Source organism: Podarcis raffonei, chromosome 13, assembly GCF_027172205.1.
Source record: "Podarcis raffonei isolate rPodRaf1 chromosome 13, rPodRaf1.pri, whole genome shotgun sequence".
Classification (NCBI taxonomy): Eukaryota; Metazoa; Chordata; class Lepidosauria; order Squamata; family Lacertidae; genus Podarcis; species Podarcis raffonei.
Genome location: NC_070614.1, coordinates 50,839,430 through 50,859,951, shown reverse-complemented (window position 1 = coordinate 50,859,951; position 20,522 = coordinate 50,839,430). Strand labels below are relative to the sequence as shown.

Genomic DNA, 20,522 nt, shown 5'->3' with positions numbered 1-20,522 from the left:
GAGACATCAGAGGGACTACATTTGTGGCCCATATCCCCTAACTGCCTAGTGGATAAGAGGAAGCTGGGAGGCTCATTTAAAAGCATAGATCCGGATTGCCAACCGCAGCCCCGTATGACAAGGCAGGATCAAATCAGGAAGACAAACCTGGTTTAAGAATGCTTTGGTTTAAGAACAGACTTCCGGAACGGATTAAGTTCGTAAACCAAGGTACCACTGTATTTACAACAGACAGGGTTTTTTATAGGGTTTGACCCCTCCCAATATTTGGCCTCTCAGTGGTTGAACTTAAGACCTTCTGTATGCAAAGCAATACTCTTCCTCTGAGCTACAAACCTTCCCAGAAGCTCGAATGCCCCCAGCCCCCCCAGCCCTGCCTTTGGGGCCACAGTCTGGAATTATTTTCTGGAGGGAAGTGGGCCGACCAATGCCAGCCACCTCCAAGAGTTCACATACGATACATATTCTGGACTCACAGCTGTCCATGGAGGCGCAGGTCAATTCTGTGTCCAGGGCAGCTGTTTATCAGCTCCATCTGGTATGCAGGATGAGACCCTCCCTGCCCGCAGACTGTCTCGCCAGAGTGACGCATGCTCTGGTTATCTCCCGCTTGCACTATTGCAATGCGCTCTATGTAGGGCTACCTTTGAAGGTGACCCGGAAACTGCAACTAATCCAGAATGCGGCAGCTAGACTGGTGCCTGGGAGCGGCCGCCGAGACCACATAACACCGGTCCTGAAAGAACTTCATTGGCTCCCAGTACATTTCCGAGCACAATTCAAAGTGTTGGTGCTGAACTTGAAAGCCCTAAACGGCCTCAAAGGCCCAGTATGCCTGAAGGAGCATCTTCACCTCCATCGTTCTGCCCGGACACTGAGGTCCAGCTCCGAGGGCCTTCTGGCGGTTCCCTCCCTGCGAGAAGTGAAGCTACAGGGAACCAGGCAGAGGGCCTTCTGGGTGGTGGCGCCCGCCTTGTGGAACACCCTCCCATCAGATGTCAAGGAAATAAACAACTATCTGACTTTTAGAAGACATCTGAAGGCAGCCCTGTTTAGGGAAGCTTTTAATATTTAATAGATATGGCTGGGGAAACCCAGCCAGATGGGCAGGGTATAAATAATAAATTATTATTATTATTATTATTATTATTATTATTATTATTATTATTATTATTATTAACCAATGGGGTGGGATGATGACACTATCTCTGTGATTCCCGGCAGAAGGGACTTGGTGACCTGGGAGAGTTGGCCCTGCGTCGCCGTCCCAGCGAAGGGCTTCTCTGCAGGGATGCTACCAGCACCTCACCTGTCCCTTCTCTCAGCTCCAGGGTCGTGTACCCCTCGATCCACTGGTAGCAAGGGAAGCGGTATGTCTCTCCCTGTGGGGTGACGAGCTGGACAAAGTTGCAGTACCAGCTATCCTCGGGGAAGAAGAGGTAGGGTTCCTTGTGGAGCTGGACCAGCAGAATCGGGCCCAGCTCCTCATCGCTGGGCACCTTGTATTCATCCACCTGCGGAAAGAAAAGGGACAGCCGCTGATTCGCCACAACACCAGAAAGCAGAACTTCACCTGATTATGGATCTGTTAAAGCAGCTCTGGTCCGTGGCCCTATTTTTGGCCCGCGTGGCCTCCCTCAAGTTGGCCCGTGGGGCTGTTTTAGTCAAAACAAGCCCCTCCAGCCGAACACCTCACATGGAATGTGAAGTGAGAGGCAGGAAGAGTCAAGGCTCGTAGCTGTCAACTTTTCCCTTTTCTTGCGAGGAATCCTATTCGGAATAAGGGAATTTCCCTTAAAAAAAGGGAAACGTTGGCAGCTATGCTCCTGCTGCTTTGCAAGTCAAGAATTACAGTGTAGACATTTTATACATTCTACATTTAAACTATTATTAAACTATAGTATAAACTATTACTGGAATGGCGTACTAAAGATGAAGAGGTTAAAGGGGTGGTGATACAGTGGGCTAAAGATTTTGGATATAATATTCAGCTAGAATCTTGGGGGAGGTTGCAGAAGGAAGGTGTTAAATTTACTGCATGTAGTGGACTTGTAGAGAGGTAAAGTCTTTTTGGGAAATGATAGATAATGAGTTAAAGAAAATGTTCAAAAATACTTTTATTAAAAAACCAGAAGCCTTCGAGCAGCGGTAAAGTGTCCAGCTTGTTTTACCCCCTAACTTTTGCTAATCGGCGTTTGAACTATGGGGGATATATAAGACTAAAGCCTGCCGACTAGATATTGGAGATTAGACCCCAGGGGGCCAGATAGGAAAACCGTGCGAATTACTCTCACTGTACATGACTGCAACACAGAAGAAAAGGCACAAGGCTCAGTGGGAAAAGGAGATTTTAAAGACAGTACTGCCATTGCTACCTCTGTCCTACTGACTCAACAGCAACGGGGGGAATTGAGAGTTAAAAGAGAGGGATTTTAAATAACGTAGCAGTTGATTATTGGACTGTATTATATCGCTAAAAATGGGCAGAGAAAAAAGAAAGGAAGAGACTGAAAGGTGGAATTCTAAACGGAAACTACAAGAAGGACCAATGAAAGAAGAGTGGCAGATGAAGATGATGGACTTTGCAGAACTGGCGAATTTGACAGGAAAAATCCGAAACAGGCATGATCAAGTATTCCAAAAGGACTGGAGCAAATTTATACAATATTTGAAAGAACATTGTAAGCAATTAACATCACTAGAAGGGTTGTCTGGAGACTTGTACAGTGGTACCTCGGGTTAAGTACTTAATTCGTTCCGGAGGTCCGTACTTAACCTGAAACTGTTCTTAACCTGAAGCCCCACTTTAGCTAATGGGGCCTCCTGCTGCCACCGTGCCACCAGAGCACGATTTATGTTCTCCTCCTGAAGCAAAGTTCTTAAACTGAAGCACTATTTCTGGGTTAGCGAGGTCTGTAACCTGAAGCGTATGTAACCCGAGGTACCACTGTAATGATAATTTTTTTCCTTTTTAAATTTATTTAAATTTTGAGGTATTTCATAATGAGTGTAATTAGAATTGGAAAACGTATAGAATGCTATGATATAAAGGTTAATTCTGAAATCTATGAGGCGGGAGGGAAGGAAGTGGACAGGCTCTAAAGCAGGGGTCAGCAACCTAAGGTCCAAGGGCCACAAGCGACCCACGGGGGTCGTTTAACTGGCCCACGAGCCGCCCCCAAACTGAGCTGCCCGCTCGGTGAGTCCCCGCAGGGATTTGCTTCCGTGGTGCCAGAAATCGCGTGCAGACACAGACACCGGAAATCGTGTCTGTGGGAGTGAGCCAGCCCAGGCGAGGTAAACCTTGCCAACCCCTGCTCTAGAGAGCCAGAGAGGTAAAGTGGATAATAATAATAATAATAATAATAATAATAATAATTTATTATTTATACCCCACCCATCTGGCTGGGTTTCCCCAGCCACTCTGTGCGGCTTCCAACAGAACATTAAAATACAATAACCTATTAAACCTTAAAAGCTTCCCTAAACAGGGCTGCCTTCAGATGTCTTCTAAAAGTCTGGTAGTTGTTTTTGACATCTGGTGGGAGGGAGTTCCACTGGGCGGGCGCCACCACCGAGAAGGCCCTCTGCCTGGTTCCCTGTAACTTGGCTTCTCGCAGTGAGAGAACCACCAGAAGGCCCTCGGCACTGGACCTCATTGTTCGGGCAGAACATGGGGGCAGAGACACTCCTTCAGATAATAATGATGTGACTATATATTGTTAAATGGAAAACGAATAAAAATTATTTACATATATAAAAAGAATTGCAGTGGAGAGACGACCTCCTCAGGCCCCCCAAAGTCCCTGCCTCCCTCCACCCCAAAGTCCACCTCTGAAGATCCTCTCACCGCTCCGGGGGCAAAGTCCTTTCCCGTGTTGTTCAGCGTCTGCTTGGGGCTGCTTCCCCTTGAACCCACCAGGGTGATGGAGACAGTGTCGAAGGTCCCCGAGCCCCAGAACGTCCCAGTTGCCACTTGGACCTTGTACGAAGCCATTAGGGTTCCTTCTTCGCTGCTGGACTCGGCCGGCCGTCTCCTGCAGTGGCTCTCCTCTTGATGCTTCGTGGGCTAAAGGTAAAGTCCAGAGAGAGGTATGAGGGACTGGACGAACAAGATGCCTTCGGTGGAAACTGGGAGGTGGCTGCAGTAGATCTGCCAGATAGCCCCCTGCGTCATGCGGGCCAGAGGTTATCAGCGAGGGGTGAAGAAATAGAGGGGGCCGCGGGTGGGGCTGTGGGTTAAACCACAGAGCCTAGGACTTGCCGATCAGAAAGTCGGCGGTTCGAATCCTCGCAATGGGCTGAGCTCCCGTTGCTCGGTCCCTGCTCCTGCCAACCTAGCAGTTCAAAAGCATGTCAAAGTGCAAGTAGATCAATAGGTACCACTCCGGCGGGAAGGTAAACGGCGTTTCCGTGCGCTGCTCTGGTTCTCCAGAAGCGGCTTAGTCATGCCGGTCACATGACCCGGAAGCTGGATGCCGGCTCCCTTGGCCAATAAAGCAAGATGAACGCCGCAACCCCAGAGTCGGCCATGACTGGACCTAATGGTCAGGTGGCCCCTTTACCTTTACCTAGCCGTGTAAGGGACGCAGATGGTACTGTGGGTTAAACCACAGAGCCAAGGGCTTGCCGATCAGAAGGTGGGTGGTTCAAATCCCCGCAACGAGGTGAGCTCCTGTTGTTCGGTCCCTGCTCCTGCCAACCTAGCAGTTCGAAAGCACGTCAAAGTGCAAGTAGATAAATAGATACCACTCTGGCGGGAAGGTAAACGGCGTTTCCGTGCGCTGCTCTGGTTCGCCAGAAGCGGCTTAGTCCTGCTGGCCACATGACCTGGAAGCTGTACGCCGGCTCCCTCGGCCAGTAAAGGGAGATGAGCGCCGCAACCCCAGAGTCGGCCACGACTGGACCTAATGGTCAGGGGTGCCTTTACCTTTAACTCCCATAGGGATGGCTGGGCAGGAGGCAGGGAGGCAACAGTAGGGGGAGCCAGAGGGAACGGCTGGTGGAGCCAACTAAGTCTAGATTCGACCCCGTCCTCTTCCTCCCCAAGGAGCAACGGAAGACTAAGGCTGGAGGAAGCTAGTTGTAAGAAGGCAGGCTGGATCATAGCCTCATTTCTCTAATGGTCCAGCTTCTGCTGACAGAGGGTCACACATGAAACCAGTTTGAGCTTAACATTCCTTAATGGGGTGGTGCAGCCTGCAAATTCTTTAGCCTGAGGCACAAGTTCTCTAGAAGCTCCTATTTGCGAGCCAACCCACGCATCCTCTCCGCCTGAGGGTTTGTGGTGCTGGCCTTTAAAACCCTAAAGGCCTTCGGCCCTATATACTGAAAAGAGCATCTCCACCCCCCATTGTTCAGCCCAGACACTGGGGTCCAGCTCTGAGGGTCTTCTGGCTGTTCCCTCCCTGCGAGGTTGCAGGGAACCAGACAGAGGGCCTTCTCGGTGGTGGCGCCCGCCCTGTGGAACGCCCTCCCTTCAGATGCCAAGGAGATTACTATTTGACTTTTAGGAGACATCCGAAGGCAGTCCTGTACAGTCGTATCTTGGAAGTCAAACGGAATATTTTCCGGAAGTCTGTTCGACTTCCAAAACCAAAGCGCGGCTTCCGGTTAGCTGCCGGAAGCTCCAGCAGCCAATGGGAAACCCCGTTGGACGTTCGGCTTCCAAAAATAGTTCGCCAAGCGGAACAGTCACTTCCAGGTTTGCGGCGTTTGGGAGCCAAAACGTCCGAGAACTGAGCTGTTTGACTTCCAAGGTACGCCTGTATAAGGAAGTTTTTAATGATTAGTGTTTTGTTGTGTTTAAAATATTTTGTTGGGAGCCGTCCAGAGTGGCTGCGGCAACGCAGTTAGATGGGTGGCATGTAATAATAATAATAATAATAATAATAATAATAATAATAATAATATTCATTATCTTCAAAATGGACCTGGCGGTTCTTCAGACAGAGACAGCTTTCCAAAAGTGGCCTGTCTTCTGATGGCTTTAAAATAGAGGACTATCCTCTTTGAAGGAGGCTGCACAGCTAAATAGGAGGGGGCTCAGACACAGCACCCCCCAAAGACTGTGGGATTAGACTGACGGTCAAAACGGCACATTCCAGAAGTCTCCCACAGCAGCTGCCCAAATTTTATCCAATAACATTTTCTGTGAGAAACATCCAATCGTTCTCATTATACTTTTTTATTGTCTTGATTTTGTTGCACTGTTTGTTTTATATCTTTTCCCATATACTCCTCTAAGCTGTTTATTCCATTTATTTATTGTATACAAAGGTAAAGGTAAAGGTAAAGGTACCCCTGCCCGTACGGGCCAGTCTTGACAGACTCTAGGGTTGTGCGCCCATCTCACTCTATAGGCCGGGGGCCAGCGCTGTCTGCAGACACTTCCGGGTCACGTGGCCAGCGTGACAAGCTGCATCTGGCGAGCCAGCGCAGCACACGGAACGCCGTTTACCTTCCCGCTAGTAAGCGGTCCCTATTTATCTACTTGCACCCGGGGGTGCTTTCGAACTGCTAGGTTGGCAGGCGCTGGGACCGAGTGACAGGAGCGCACCCCGCCACGGGGATTCGAACCGCCGACCTTTCGATCGGCAAGTCCTAGGCGCTGAGGCTTTAACCCACAGCGCCACCCGTGTCCCTCCTATTGTATACAAGTATCATTCAATTCTGCTAGGATGGTATCATTTTTACAATATAGTCTTATATATTCCTTAAATGTTTTCCATCCTTTGTATACTTTTTGATTTAAGGCTCCCCTGATTTTCCCGGTCAGCTTTGCTAATTGGAAATACTCTATCAGGAGTGTTTTCCAATCTGTTATTGTTTTTGTTTTTTCGCATTTCCAACTTCTGGCTACAAGTATTCTTGCAGCCGTGATTGCGTACATAAACAGTAAATGTAAAGGGAGCTCTGACCATTAGGTCCAGTCGTGGCCGACTCTGGGGTTGCGGCGCTCATCTCGCTTTACTGGCCGAGGGAGCTTCCGGGTCATGTGGCCAGCATGACTAAGCCGCTTCTGGCGAACCAGAGCAGCACACGGAAACGCCGTTTACCTTCCCACCGGAGCAGTACCTATTGATCTACTTTCACTTTGACGTGCTTTCGAACTGCTAGGTGGGCAGGAGCAGGGACCGAGGAACGGGAGCTAACCCCGTCGCGGGGATTTGAACCGCCAACCTTCTGATCGGCAAGCCCTAGGCTCTGTGGTTTAACCCACAGCGCCACCCGCGTCCCCCACATAAACAGTGGTCTTGCCCAAATTTTAAGATCCTGCTTTCGGCTGAAAGGACGGAAGAGTTACCTGCATCTCTTTCTGGAGATGGGTGCGATTCTCCAGGGAAGCGGGGCCCCTTCCTTGGGCCCCCAGAAAGCCAGCAGGGAATCCGGAACATCGGCGGGCCCCGTTCAGAGGCCTCTTCCTCCTCAAGAAAGCCTCCATTTCCCACCGGGCGGCATCGTACGCTACAGAGACAGGAAAATGTTTGTTTAAATCTCCTTGGCGGCTTGCTGGCCGTTTCACGCTTCAGGCAGACACTGTGTTTATTGATTCGGGGCGGGAGAGGAGAAGAGGCGCTGGAATCTCCACACAGTACAGGGCCAAATGTTTGCAAATGAGCGACCTCCAAGCAGGGAGCTGCCATCCTGACACCGTGACCCAGGATTATAAGAAATTTAAGGTCTTATATATATATAATAAGACATCACCTTGCCAACAAAGGTCCGTATAGTTAAAGCTATGATTTTCCCAGTAGCGATATATGGAAGTGAGAGCTGGACCATAAAGAAGGCTGATCGCCAAAGAATGGATGCTTTTGAATTCTGGTGCTGGAGGAGACTCTTGAGAGTCCCACGGACTGCAAGAAGATCCAACCTCTCCATTCTGAAGGAAATCAGCCCTGAGTGCTCACTGGAAGGACAGATCCTGAAGCTGAGGCTCCAAGACTTTGGCCACCTCATGAGAAGAGAAGACTCCCTGGAAAAGACCCTGATGCTGGGAAAGATGGAGGGCACAAGGAGAAGGGGACGACAGAGGACGAGATGGTGGGACAGTGTTCTCGAAGCTACCAGCATGAGTTTGACCAAACACAGGGAGGCAGTGGAAGACAGGAGGGCCTGGCGTGCTCTGGTCCAGGGGGTCACCAAGAGACGGACACGACTAAACAACTAACAACAACAATATATAATAAATGTTCATAGATGTGCTAGCCAAGCACATACATAGATGTGTGGACCGCATGTCTGAAGCAGCACAGGAAGACAGTCCTGAAACCATTTTGACTCCCAAGTTGACCAAATGTTTCTCTGCAAGGGGGGAGGAGGTGAAAATTCGGTTTCAGAGGTCCGTTCTTAACCTGAAACTGTCCTTAACCTGAGGTACCACTTTAGCTAATGGGGCCTCTTGCTGCCGCCGGAGCACGATTTCTGTTCTCATCCTGAAGCAAAGTTCTTAACCCGAGGTACTATTTTTGGGTTAGCGGAGTCTGTAACCTGAAGCGTCTGTAACCTGAAGCATCTGTAACCTGAGGTACCACTGTAATTACCATTTCAAAAGAATGGCCAGACTATCAGGAAAGGCGATCAGATAAGGCATTATCAGATAACCTAGCAGACAGGAAAAACAACAACATTCAAATTTCTGTTGTAGACCGCCTTTTCTGTGATGTAGTTATGATGTTTGTGGGGGGTGGTCTTGGGTTACACCCCTTCTGTGATGTATGTATGATGTATGGAGGGGTGGTCTTCAGCTCCAGGGCAGGGAATTTAGAATTAAGATAAGGGCAGGCACACCTTTGTTCTGGGTCCTCATCCATCCTCCTGCCTGTGAGGGGAGCACCCTGTTGCAACAGCTTTAATAAAGATCAGGCTTACTAGCTGCTTTGCTTCTCAATATTCTCTGGTTGGCCTCTATTATTTTCTCCTACCGATAGGGAACCCACTTAAGGACTCTATACGGGCTCTTGGATACCCCATAAGGGAAGAAGGGCAGATTTTGTTTACAACACCCACATCCTTTTTTATCACTGCTTCCCCATGCTAGAGCTGTCGTGGCACCCACTGGGGATGAATTCGAACTCAGGGGGTGGTTTCCACCAAACGCTTTGATGCGCAGGGCCTTGCCGCACATATTATGCAAACCGTGCGGTGCACATGGCTGCACAAATGCAGAGCAGGCAACACACATGGCTACTCAAGGAAAGGCCCTGATCCAACTGCAACATGCCTCCAGCAACCCCCTCAGCAACCTGGCGAGTCTCCGAGAGGCCTGAACCAGCCTTTTCCCCACATGGAGGTGTGGCAAGGGGAGGGGCTTCCCCTGTTGGATTTCTGCCTGCCACACAGCTGTCGCAGGCGCAGGATTTCTGCCGGGGGGAATAGCGGATGCTCAGATTAAGTACGCAATTGCCCTGGGTGTGGACCACCAGGCCGGGATTATTCCTTAGGGCATGGGTTGGCAAACTAAGGCCCGGGGGCCGGATGTGGCCCAATCGCCTTCTAAATCCAGCCTGCGGACGATCCGGGAATCAGCGTGTTTTTACATGAGTAGAATGTGTCCTTTTATTTAAAATGCATCTCTGGGTTATTTGTGGGGCCTGCCTGTGTTTTTACATGAGTAGAATGTGTGCTTTTATTTCAAATGCATCTCTGGGTTATTTGTGGGGCATAGGAATTTGTTCATTATTATTTTTCCAAAATACTGTATAGTCCGGCCCCCCACGAGGTCTGAGGGACAGTGGACTGGCCCCCTGCTGAAAAAGTTTGCTGACCCCTGCCTTAGGGCTCCATGGTGTTTTTTCCCCACCACAGGGACGTTACCAAAGACCATTCACCTGCTCCTGGAGCGCTGCTGGCACAGAGGATTCTGCGGGCGCCCTCAAATCTCTTCCAGCGCTCTTTCACCTTCCAGAATACCTTCAGCCTCATCTTCAAGGTCCTTGGAAAAGAGAAAGAGAAAGGATGGGAATCCAGGCAGGTTTTTCCAGGAAGCAAAATGCCACACATTCCTAACCTGGGAGCGGATGTCAAGACTGGAACCCGCCGTTTTATTTTTAACTTTGCCGTTTGCACAGGAACATGGAAAAGTGCCCAGCACTGAAGCAGACTGTTAGTTTAGTACTGGCAACAGGGGCCGGCAACAATTCTGCTTTCTGAAGCCTTTGCCAGGATCAGGCCAGCGGCCTACCTGGTCCAGCCTCCTGTTCTCACAGTGGCCGTCAGATGCCCTATAGGGGAACCCACAAGCAGGATCCGAGCACAAGAACAACACTTCTGTGGTCTCAGATGGCATTGCTGCCTCTGACCGTGGAAGCAGGGTAGAGCCATTGTGGCTGTATTATTATTATTGTTATTTATTATTAATTATCATCATTGCTAGGAACCATCGATGCCCCTCTCCTTCATGAGTCTGGCTAATCCTCTTTTTAAAGCCATCCAGGTTAGGGCATCCCTGTGGCAGGGAGTTCCATAGTCTAACTCTGCGCTGCGTGAAGAAGCACCTTTTTAAACTGTCCCAAATCTTCCGACACTCGACTTCTTGCAAGTGAGCCATATCTGAACCAGTCCTGGCCTGAATTACAAGAATGAGAGTTCTTGAGCGGATCTGTTCTAAGCACCTTTTCACGCCGAAATCTTAAGCATGCTTCCCAGGAGGGAGGGAGCAGGAGGGAGGGCTTGGGGCTCGTCCGCAGGTACGTTTCCTCCACATTTTCCGGGCGTGGTCTGTGTTTTAAAGCTCCATCTCCGACTTCTCTTTCATTTTTTTTTTTTAGCTCCAGAGCTTTCCCCGCAGAAATCTGCTCTTTACTGCAAAATTGGAACAAACAGCAATACACAGAAAGCCCAAATCGCCGTTTGTTGTGCTTTACCTTTAAAGAGCGGGTTTTCGCAGGAAAAGCTCCGGAGACAGGGAGAGCTCATAAGAGTTGGAAGGGACCCTGACGGTCATCTAGTCCTACCCCGTGCAATGCAGAAATATGCAGCTGTCCCGTCTGGGGATCGAACCTGCAACCCAGGCATTATCAACACCACTCCCTAACCAACTGAGCTATAAGCCCTTCGTTCAGGGTAAGCCCTTTGCTCAGAGTAAACATGCATAGGATGACTCTGCAAGGAGGGAGGAAGGATGAATTCAATTCAGTTCCCATTTAAAGCTAAACTTTTTTTTCTTTCTCTGAAGCAATGCAGCCGTTCTTGAAAAGCTCTCTGAACTTTGCAAAGCAGTTCTCCCACCAAGTACAAAAACACATCTGGTAAGGGTATATGTGCTCCTATTGTAGAAGATAACATATACAAATCACATTATATTAGAGGGGAAATGCAAAAATGTGCATATTTAGGGGAAACCAGATACAAACACATATTTAGACATTAGGAAAGTTGGTGCGAGTCTTCACCAGTTTTTAGCTTATTAACTTTCCCCAAACCCTAAATCATTGTTGTTAATTCTTCTTACTGATTATTATTATTATTATTATTGCTTTATAATTTTTTGCAAACCTCTTCGAGGGTTTGTTTCTTTTACAATCAAGCAGTATAATCAATTGTATGAAGTAAATAAGCAATGCATTTTGAAAGGTGTATATTTGGAGAAATTTGCACTGTAACACTGATGGCTTTCTCCCGGACGAGTCCCAAACAAGTGCAGAAATGTGGAGAGCCAAACTTTCCTAAGAGTAGAAAAAATGACAGCAAGCAGCACTGACGTATCAACACATCCTCAAGTGCAAAGCTCTGCCCTTTCCCAGCTGCGCCACACAAGGCACTATTCTGAGACACAGGCCGTGCGGGAAAAAGTTGCACTTTTTCCATTTCTGCCTGCAATAAAAGCAGCCTGGCTAGAATGCCGTGCTGCTCAAACGGCTCTGAATTACTGCAGCTTAGAATGGAGCCTTTGCATCATCGGACAATGTCAACACACCGCCAGCAAAACATCTTGTGGTCTTGAGCCTTGACGGGGGAAACACTGAACGGCTAAAAGGGTGAGTATTATTTACTTATGGCATTCAAATCCCTTTCCCCCCCTCTAAGGAATTCAACGGCAGCATCCACGGTTTCCTCCCTCCTCGATTAAAGCCCACAACAACCCTGTGAGGTAGGTTCGGCTGAGAGGCAGAGACTGGCCCCAGGCCACCCAGCGAGCTTCATAGCCCAGTGGGTATCTGAAGCCTGGCCTCCCAGGTCCCGGTCCAACACTCTAACCACAGCACCACACTGCCCCGCCGATTACCAGTCTTTGCTTATACAAATCTGTGGTTCTAAGCCTCTTTTTTTTGCATTTTCCAAACACGCAGGCACGCACACCACTGTGTCCGGCCAGTGGGTTTAGCTGCCACGATGAGGACTAGAATATTGCATGGGCTGCTCTTTTTGCAAGAAGCCTTCCCTCCACGCCAGAGACATTTTGGGGCAGAAAAAGAAAGCAGGCGATCGCGGCGAGGAGATAAGATGACAGAGAGAGGGGAAACCCCCTATGGACCAGGCTCAAAGGCACCCTTGGTGCATTGCAACCTCTGAGAGGCTACGCTGGGGACACAAAGTCAGGACCCCCTGAGAACAGAGAGGATCTACAGAGCTTCCCTGCCTTTTCACCCAAGTAGAGACTGGTGCCCTCTATGCAATGATGCGGGGGAGTTTGCCCAAGTTTGGGGAGGGGGCTAAGTGGCTTTCTCTCCCACCCCCAGGCCTCCCCAGAGTGCTCACCCCTCTGGCTGCCCCGATCAAGAAGGCAGAGTGGGCCACACCGGCTGGGGCAGTCAGGCAGCACGGCGAACGGCTCCGAGATGCACTGAACGAGTCGAGATATTTTCTCCTCTTCCAGCTGACTTTCCACTTTGCTTCCTCTTTGGGGTAGGTGTTGGGAGGAGCTGTCCCTGCTCGAGGGAGTGGCAGAATTCGTGCTTTCACTAGCACTCTTTGGAGAGGAAGGCGCATTCTTCGTGGCGCCCAGCCAAGCAGACGGCACAGACCTCTCCAGCAGGCCCCGGTTTCCAGGCCACGGGGTGGGAAGAAGAATGGAGGAAAGGGCCCTCGTGGCTTCAAGGAACGAGGCGTCCACAACCCTGCCCTGCTCCAGGAAACTGGCCCTGTCAGAAGGACCAGCAGGGCAGGTGTGGATTTGCACGGCAGGGCGAGGAACAGGAAGCCAGCGAGGGGCAGACATGGCCGGTGGCCTTGCCACGGATGGAGCCACGACTGCAGTCTGTGGTGGCGTGGTTCCGATTTCCCGGTCTGCGAAAGAGGGAACTGCTGAGCGCCGGACCGCAGAGGTCAGCCTGAGGTCCTCGTCTTTTGGGTGGACACCAGCATCCTCCTGAAATGTTTGCAAGATGTTGAGAAATTGTACAGCTCCTGCGTGGTTTGTTTTTTAAACTGAACAGGATCAGGCACCCCACCAACGGAGACTGGGAGGCCGCAACGGTTAGAGTTTCGGACCAGGGCCCGGGAGAGGTCAGGGTTCGAATCTGCTCTCTGACTGACCTCGGGGCGAGTCACTGCTTCTCAACTTAGTCTACCTCGCAGGGCTGTTGTGAGGATTAAAGGGGGAGAATCGTGAGCTCCTTGGAAGAACAAATATGTGTTTGTAATAAAACAGATCAAATCAAAATACAGTGGTACCTCGGGTTACATACGCTTCAGGTTACATACGCTTCAGGTTACAGACTCCGCTAACCCAGAAATAGTGCTTCAGGTTAAGAACTTTGCTTCAGGATGAGAACAGAAATCGTGCTCCGGCGGCGCGGCAGCAGCAGGAGGCCCCATTAGCTAAAGTGGTGCTCCAGGTTAAGAACAGTTTCAGGTTAAGAACAGACCTCCGGAACGAATTAAGTACTTAACCCGAGGTACCACTGTACATAAAATGAGGCAGTGCGCCACCAATCTCAGCCAGAACCTCCTCCTGCCTGCTTCAGCCTCCTCAAGTCTCCATGTTCCCAGAGTTCCCTGGGAAGAGGGATCCGTTCTTATCAACTATATTCGGATGGCAGACACCGTGGCTTTTTGAAGGAAGCTGGCATTTGGCTTGCTCTCAGTCCCCGTCTGAGGGACGCATGTGAAAGCAGCATTCTGACACGTTAAGCCATGGGTAGGCAAACTAAGGCCCAGGGGCCGGATCCGGCCCAATCGCCTTCTCAATCTGGCCTGTGGACGGTCCGGGAATCAGCGTGTTTTTACATGAGTAGAATGTGTCCTTTTATTTAAAATGCATCTCTGGGTTATTTGTGGGGCATAGGAATTTCCTCATTATTATTTTTTTTTCAAAATTTAGTCCGGCCCCCCACAAGGTCTGAGGGACAGTGGACTGGCCCCCTGCTGAAAAAGTTGGCTGACCCCTGTCTATGGCTTCCCCCAGAGCATCCTGGGACCTGTGGTTTGTTAGGAGTGCCAAGGAGTCCTTTCACAGAACTACATTTCCCAGAGTTCCCTGGGAAGAGGGATTTCTCCTTAAACCATGCTGGCAGTTGTAGCAGCTCTGCGAGGGTTATAGACTCTCCTCCTTACAACTCTTAAGCACCCTTAAACTACAGTTCCCAGGATTATTCGGGGGAACCGGTTTAAAGTGGTCTAAGATTCTTGAAATGTACAGCCTGCGTGTGGCCTCCTCCTGCCTAATAGCAGAGCCGGCCCCCAGTGGGCGGCACCCGGGGAGACTGCAGTTGCACTGGGGAGGCCCCAGTGGCGAAGAGCCACAACCGATACCTGAGGCCAGGTGTTCAAGGAAAGCATCAAACGTCAAAGCACTCTCTCTCTCAGTCTCTCTCTCTCTTCCCCAAACCAGGCCCCAACACTAGGCAACCTTCAATGAGCAACTTGCATCTGTTTATATGTTTCCCGGCCTGCTCAGACAAGCACGTTTCGCACTGCCTTTCCCGACTCGACTTCTCAAAATGCGTTTGCCTTTTGGGGCGTGTGGTTTTTCCCCTTCTTCTTTTGTTTAAAACTGTTTCACAACAGCCCTTGTTTACATGGAGGACGTGTCAAACTGTCCTGACACGCAAGAATCTTTATGGTGGCAGGGCTGTCTCTTGGAATATAAAGGGGGGGGGAGCCCTTTGCACCCACCCAAAGTTTTGTCAAATTCAGACACCAGCGCCCCATAAAACTCAGTTTGACCTCAGCTAGCGCCCTCCAGCCTGTTTCATAGAATCGCAGAGTTGGATAGGACCACGAGGGTCCAATATACAGGAATCTTTTTGCCCAATGTGGGATTTGAACCCACGACTGAGATTAAGCGTCTCATGCTCTACCGACAGAGCTAGAATGCAGTCAGACAATGGCACGCTGCAGTAGACCAGCCAGATCCCACCAAGGTCTGTGGTTAGCAACCTGCAAACGCCTGGTTGAACAGACAGGAGCCAGCAAGACATCAATGGCAGTTCTTTCAGAGCGGTGGAGATTTTAATCTGGGCGCCATTAATAAATAAATAAATTGGGACTGGTAGGTCGGAAGTAGTGATGTATGGAAGTGAGAGCTGGACCATAAAGAAGGCTGATCGCCAAAGAATGGATGCTTTTGAATTCTGGTGCTGGAGGAGACTCTTGAGAGTCCCATGGACTGCAAGAAGATCAAACCTCTCCATTCTGAAGGAAATCAGCCCTGAGTGCTCACTGGAAGGACAGATCCTGAAGCTGAGGCTCCAAGACTTTGGCCACCTCATGAGAAGAGAAGACTCCCTGGAGAAGACCCTGATGTTGGGGAAGATGGAGGGCACAAGGAGAAGGGGACGACGGAGGATGAGATGGTGGGACAGTGTTCTCGAAGCTACCAGTATGAGTTTGACCAAACTGCGGGAGGCAGTGGAAGACAGGAGGGCCTGGCGTGCTCTGGTCCAGGGGGTCACGAAGAGTCGGACACGACTAAACGACTCAACAACAACAAAAGGTCGGAAGGCAGGGAGCCAACAGCAGTTGGTACCAGAGCCAATCAGAGGCAGGGCCACCTGATTCTGGCCTGGTCCCCATCTTCCTCTCTTCTGGGCTCTACAAGGGCAACATTGAGACTTAAGGAGGAGGAAGGTGATGTCAAGTTTCAGCACCTTGGGCTGCTTGCGTGTAATAAGGCAGGCAGGCAGAAACTGGCTGGGGTTAGGCTGAGATTAATGGGACAGCACCCTAACAGACCAGCTCTCTTGGCTCCCGGTTGCTGGAGAACAAAGACTCAAAAGAAAGATTCCTTCCAAAGGCTTTAATGTTTAGATCGCTGCCGTCCACATCCAAATTGTCCCACTTCAGGCAACCCACAGGGTGAATCCTGCAACAAAGGCAGGTGCTCCGACTACCTGAGCTCTAGAAGCCAATCCGAAATTGTTGCATCCCTTTGCTACCCTATATTTATGAATGGGGCAGGCCAGGGGATTGGTCTCCGTGAGCGGGAAGAGGCTGTGGCAGGGGGCAGTCCAGAACGAGAAGCAGAAGGGCAGGTGAAGATGATGGATTACTCGGAGCTAGCTGACCTGACTGGAAGAATCCGCGACCAGAAAGAAGAGGAATACCAAGAAGATTGGAAGAAATTTAAAGACTATTTCAATAAATATTGTAATATAAAAAAATTAGAAAGCACTTGAAAGTACCAAATAGGCCTAGGATTAAAATAGGATTTATTAAATAAATGAGGGTTAGAAAGTAAGGAAAGTGAATAAATTAGATCATAACCAGAAATTTTTTAGTTTAAGAATGATATTGGAAAGCTGTTACATACAGATACAAGGAAATTCAGAAGGGAGGGAATAGAGGAAGTCAACAAACATGTAAATAAGTATAGGCTTTTAAAGGATTAAGTTTGCTTTTACTGTTTATTTTTTTTATGGTGGTGGACTGTACCGTTTTCCTTTTTGATAAATAATTTTTTTCTTCCTTTTTGTGTTATATGTTCTGATAGGTGCTATAATTGTGAAAAACTTAATAAAATTTTTTTTTGGGGAAAAACAACAGAATGAGAGGCAGAAGAAGAGGTTGGATGAGAGGCAGAAGAGGATGGGAGCTAAGAGGCAGAGGTGAGGCAGGCTGGCGAAGAAGCCAGGGGGTCTCCCCCTCCTGCTGTGACTAGCTCCCCTCCTCCCTGGTCTCCCATAACCAGAAGAGGTATGAAGAGGGAGGAGCAAAGGCAGGCACAACGATGTAGTCTCAGCTTGCTTCGTAAGGATCTGGGAGAGGAGGAGAGTTTCAGAGCTGTGGGAAGGACGGGGCCTTCAGTCTTTGCAACTGTCTCATTGGGGCAAGTGTTAAGTTGTGGGTGAACATATCAGACGACACTGCGATTCTTCAAACAGCTCTTGTTTATTCACAGAACAGAACTGAACTGAAGGGTTCAGCCAACCTGCTTATATAGAGCCTAACTACAAAGCAACAGTAACAACTTTCTGTAACTATCCAATCACTGAACGTCCCTTTCAATTCCTTATTTGCATATGTGGACCTGAGTGAAAACTATCTACAGTATCCCCCTGCTGGCCCAGGGTGAGAACCTCAGTACATAACAGCAAGATCGACCGAGAAGCTGTTTTGGTTTGTTGAACGAAGAGAGTTAACTAATGTTGTGCAAGTTATTGCTGAGCGGCTCCTGGCACCCACTCCTGACATCAGCAGCCTTTCTCCTCCATTAATTTGCCCATTCATCTTCCAAAGCTGCCTAGGTTTGTGGCCGTCGCTGCCTCCTGCGGAAGAGAGTTCCAAAGGTTAACAACAAAAACCCTCACTGGTTTTGCTGCAAGAGATTAACAGAAAACCATGGCTAAAAAAGCCACCTCTATTGGTCTGTCACCCCCCCTCCCAACCGTATTACCTGGGTTATGAAGGCGCCCTAAAGACGTTAAAGCAAAGATTATGGGATAATGCACACAGTGACTTGCGATCTCGATCGCACGCAGTCTGTAGTCCGCTGGCAGTAGGAGTACAATATGGGCATGTCTTTAAGTTAACATCTTACATTAAAAACCTGACAGTACCAAATTATCGAAGGCTTTTCACCAAAGCCAGACTAAACGTCTTTCCTTCTGCGGTGTTGGATAGCAGGTTGAGAGGAGTTCCTTACCAGGACAGACTTTGCTCGTGTGCTCAAGACATCGATTCCATAAAACATATTTTGTTGCATTGTGCAAAATATGAGCAGGCCAGGGCTGAACTGATACTACCCTTGCTGGTATCTTTCCCGGGAAAATCAGAGGCTCACTATGTCAGGTTCCTATTGGAAGACCGGACAAACGCTAGAACATTAGCAGTGGCAAAGTTTTTATCGGTGGTTGCAAGAACCAATGATCCCTATATTCTGAACAAAATGCTTGTTTAACCTGGAGGTATGCTGTATGAATTGTATATTGCTTTGTAATGATTTGTTGGGACTCTGGACCATAATAAAGATTGATGATGATGAGATTAACAAGGCCACGCCTCGAGAAATCACACCGGAAATTAACGGGGCATGCAAGCAGGGATAGGGTTTGTAAAAAGGCACTCTAAGACTTCCCCAAAAGGGGGACGACGACGACAAGGGCAAGGGCAGTGAACCAGGAAACAACCACAAATGGGGCCAGCTGCAAGTCTGTCCTGGTGACTCTTGGGCCCTGTCTCTGTGACATTGGGGAGGGGGCAGAAGACAAACGTCCTGTCATCCTGTTTCACTTCCCTCCAGGCTTGCGGCGGAAGAAAGCCTTCTCAGAAAAGTTTATTTTCGTGAAAGCTGTGTTTTCTCACGAAAGCCACCGAGTGCAGCGGGGACGCCAGGCGAGGGCTTGTGGGGCAGACGTCCAGCCCGCACCCCCTCAGCAGAAACGGCGTGAGGGGCCCCAAACACTGCAAGGCTCATTTTTTTTAAGTACAGTGGTACCTCAGGTTACATACGCTTCAGGTTACATATGCTTCAGGTTACAGACTCCGCTAACCCAGAAATAGGACCTCAAGTTAATAACTTTGCTTCAGGATGAGAACAGAAATCGTGCTCCGGTGGCGGAGTGGCAGCAGGAGGCCCCATTAGCTAAAGTGGTGCTTCAGGTTAAGGACAGTTTCAGGTTAAGAACAGACCTCTGGAACGAATTAAGTACTTAACCCGAGTTACCACTGTATTAAAATGTGTTGAACTGAAGCGTGAGGCCATTTCAGGGGTTGCTGTCAATAAACCAGACCAAGGTGCTGTCGGTGTGCCTTTTGATCATCTGCCCGGGGTGTTGACCCTTGTCCGGTTCTGGAAAGGAGTTCCACTCTTCCAGATAAGCCACCTTTGGCAAACAGATTGACGGTAGCACCTGCCGCTCTGAACCTTCCTCCCTTCCCCTCCGGATTACTGCAGTGCCGTCAACGTGGGGCTGCCCTTGGAGACATCCCAGAAGCTGCCCCCAGCTCAGGATACAGCCGCTAGATGGTTAAAACCTGCCCTATACATTCAGAGCGGTATCGCAACGCTTTAAACGGTCCTGGCTTCCCACAAAGAATCCTGGGAACTTCTGCACTTGCCGTTTTAGAAAACGTTTTGTCGTATTTTGGTCAGTCTCACAGTACAGTGGTACCTTGGTACTCAAATGGCTTGGCTCCCAAACGCCGCAAACCCGGAAGTGAGAGTCTGGTTTGCGAACGTTTTTCGGAAGACGAACGTCCAATACTTGAGTGCAAGAACCTCCCGCAGCCAATCGGAAGCTGTGCCTTGGTTTTCGAACAGTTTCAGGACTCAAACGGACTCCAGGAATGGATTAAGTTCGAGAACCAAGGTTGTTGTTATTGTTTAGTCGTTTAGTCGTGTCTGACTCTTCGTAACCCCCTGGACCAGAGCACGCCAGGCACTCCTGTCTTCCACTGCCTCCTGCAGTCTGGTCCAACTCATGCTGGTAGCTTCGAGAACACTGTCCAACCATCTCGTCCTCCGTCGTCCCCTTCTCCTTGTGCCCTCCATCTTTCCCAACATCAGGGTCTTTTCCAGGGAGTCTTCTCTTCTCCTGAGGTGGCCAAAGTCTTGGAGCCTCAGCTTCAGGATCTGTCCTTCCAGTGAGCACTCAAGGCTGATTTCCTTAAGAATGGAGAGGTTTGATCTTCTTGCAGTCCATGGGACTCTCAAGAGTCTCCTCCAGCACCATCATTCAAAAGCATCCATTTTTCGGCTATCAGCCTTCTTTATGGTCCAGCTCTCACATCCATACATCACTATTGGGAAAACCATAGCTTTAACTATACGGACCTTTGTTGGCAAGGTGATGTCTCTGCTACCACTGTATTTTGAATGATGGCTGATTTATTCTGGACCGTCTGCATATCAGAATCGTAGAATCCTGCATGCAGCTATCCCTGGACGGGCTCAAACCACCAATCTTCTGGTTAACAGCCAGCTTTTGTGATGTTTTCTTGAAGTTTCTGCATTATTGACACCCAAAAAACCCTGAATTGGAGCGTTCATGGTGTAGAACGCTCAGCAGGCACAAACTGTATTGAAAGAGGGTATCTGTACACCTGCCCAGATAATACTATCGCGAGCACAGCTTATTATCAATGCACAATAAACGGGGTGGTTGGGAAAGCTCTTTAACTCTCTCTGCTGTTTTTGT

General features: G+C 49.3%; 1 protein-coding gene across 2 annotated transcripts in view; it reads right to left on the bottom strand.

The window, feature by feature from the left end:
- The window catches only part of LOC128400134 (polyunsaturated fatty acid lipoxygenase ALOX15B-like), a 43,307-nt gene extending 30,454 nt beyond the window's left edge, over window positions 1-12,853 (bottom strand). The window contains exons 1-5 of one of the 2 annotated variants that reach the window (XM_053362169.1): window positions 12,703-12,853; window positions 9,834-9,937; window positions 7,307-7,467; window positions 3,851-4,069; window positions 1,310-1,514 (exon numbers count right to left, since the gene is read on the bottom strand). In XM_053362169.1, coding sequence (XP_053218144.1) covers window positions 1,310-1,514; window positions 3,851-4,069; window positions 7,307-7,467; window positions 9,834-9,927 — 679 coding nt within the window. In that variant the 5' untranslated portion in view covers window positions 9,928-9,937; window positions 12,703-12,853. Of the gene's footprint in view, window positions 1-1,309; window positions 1,515-3,850; window positions 4,070-7,306; window positions 7,468-9,833; window positions 10,234-12,702 lie in introns of those variants that run through there. The other variant, XM_053362168.1, reaches the window with a different exon arrangement.
- Between the last annotated feature and the right edge of the window lie 7,669 nt (window positions 12,854-20,522).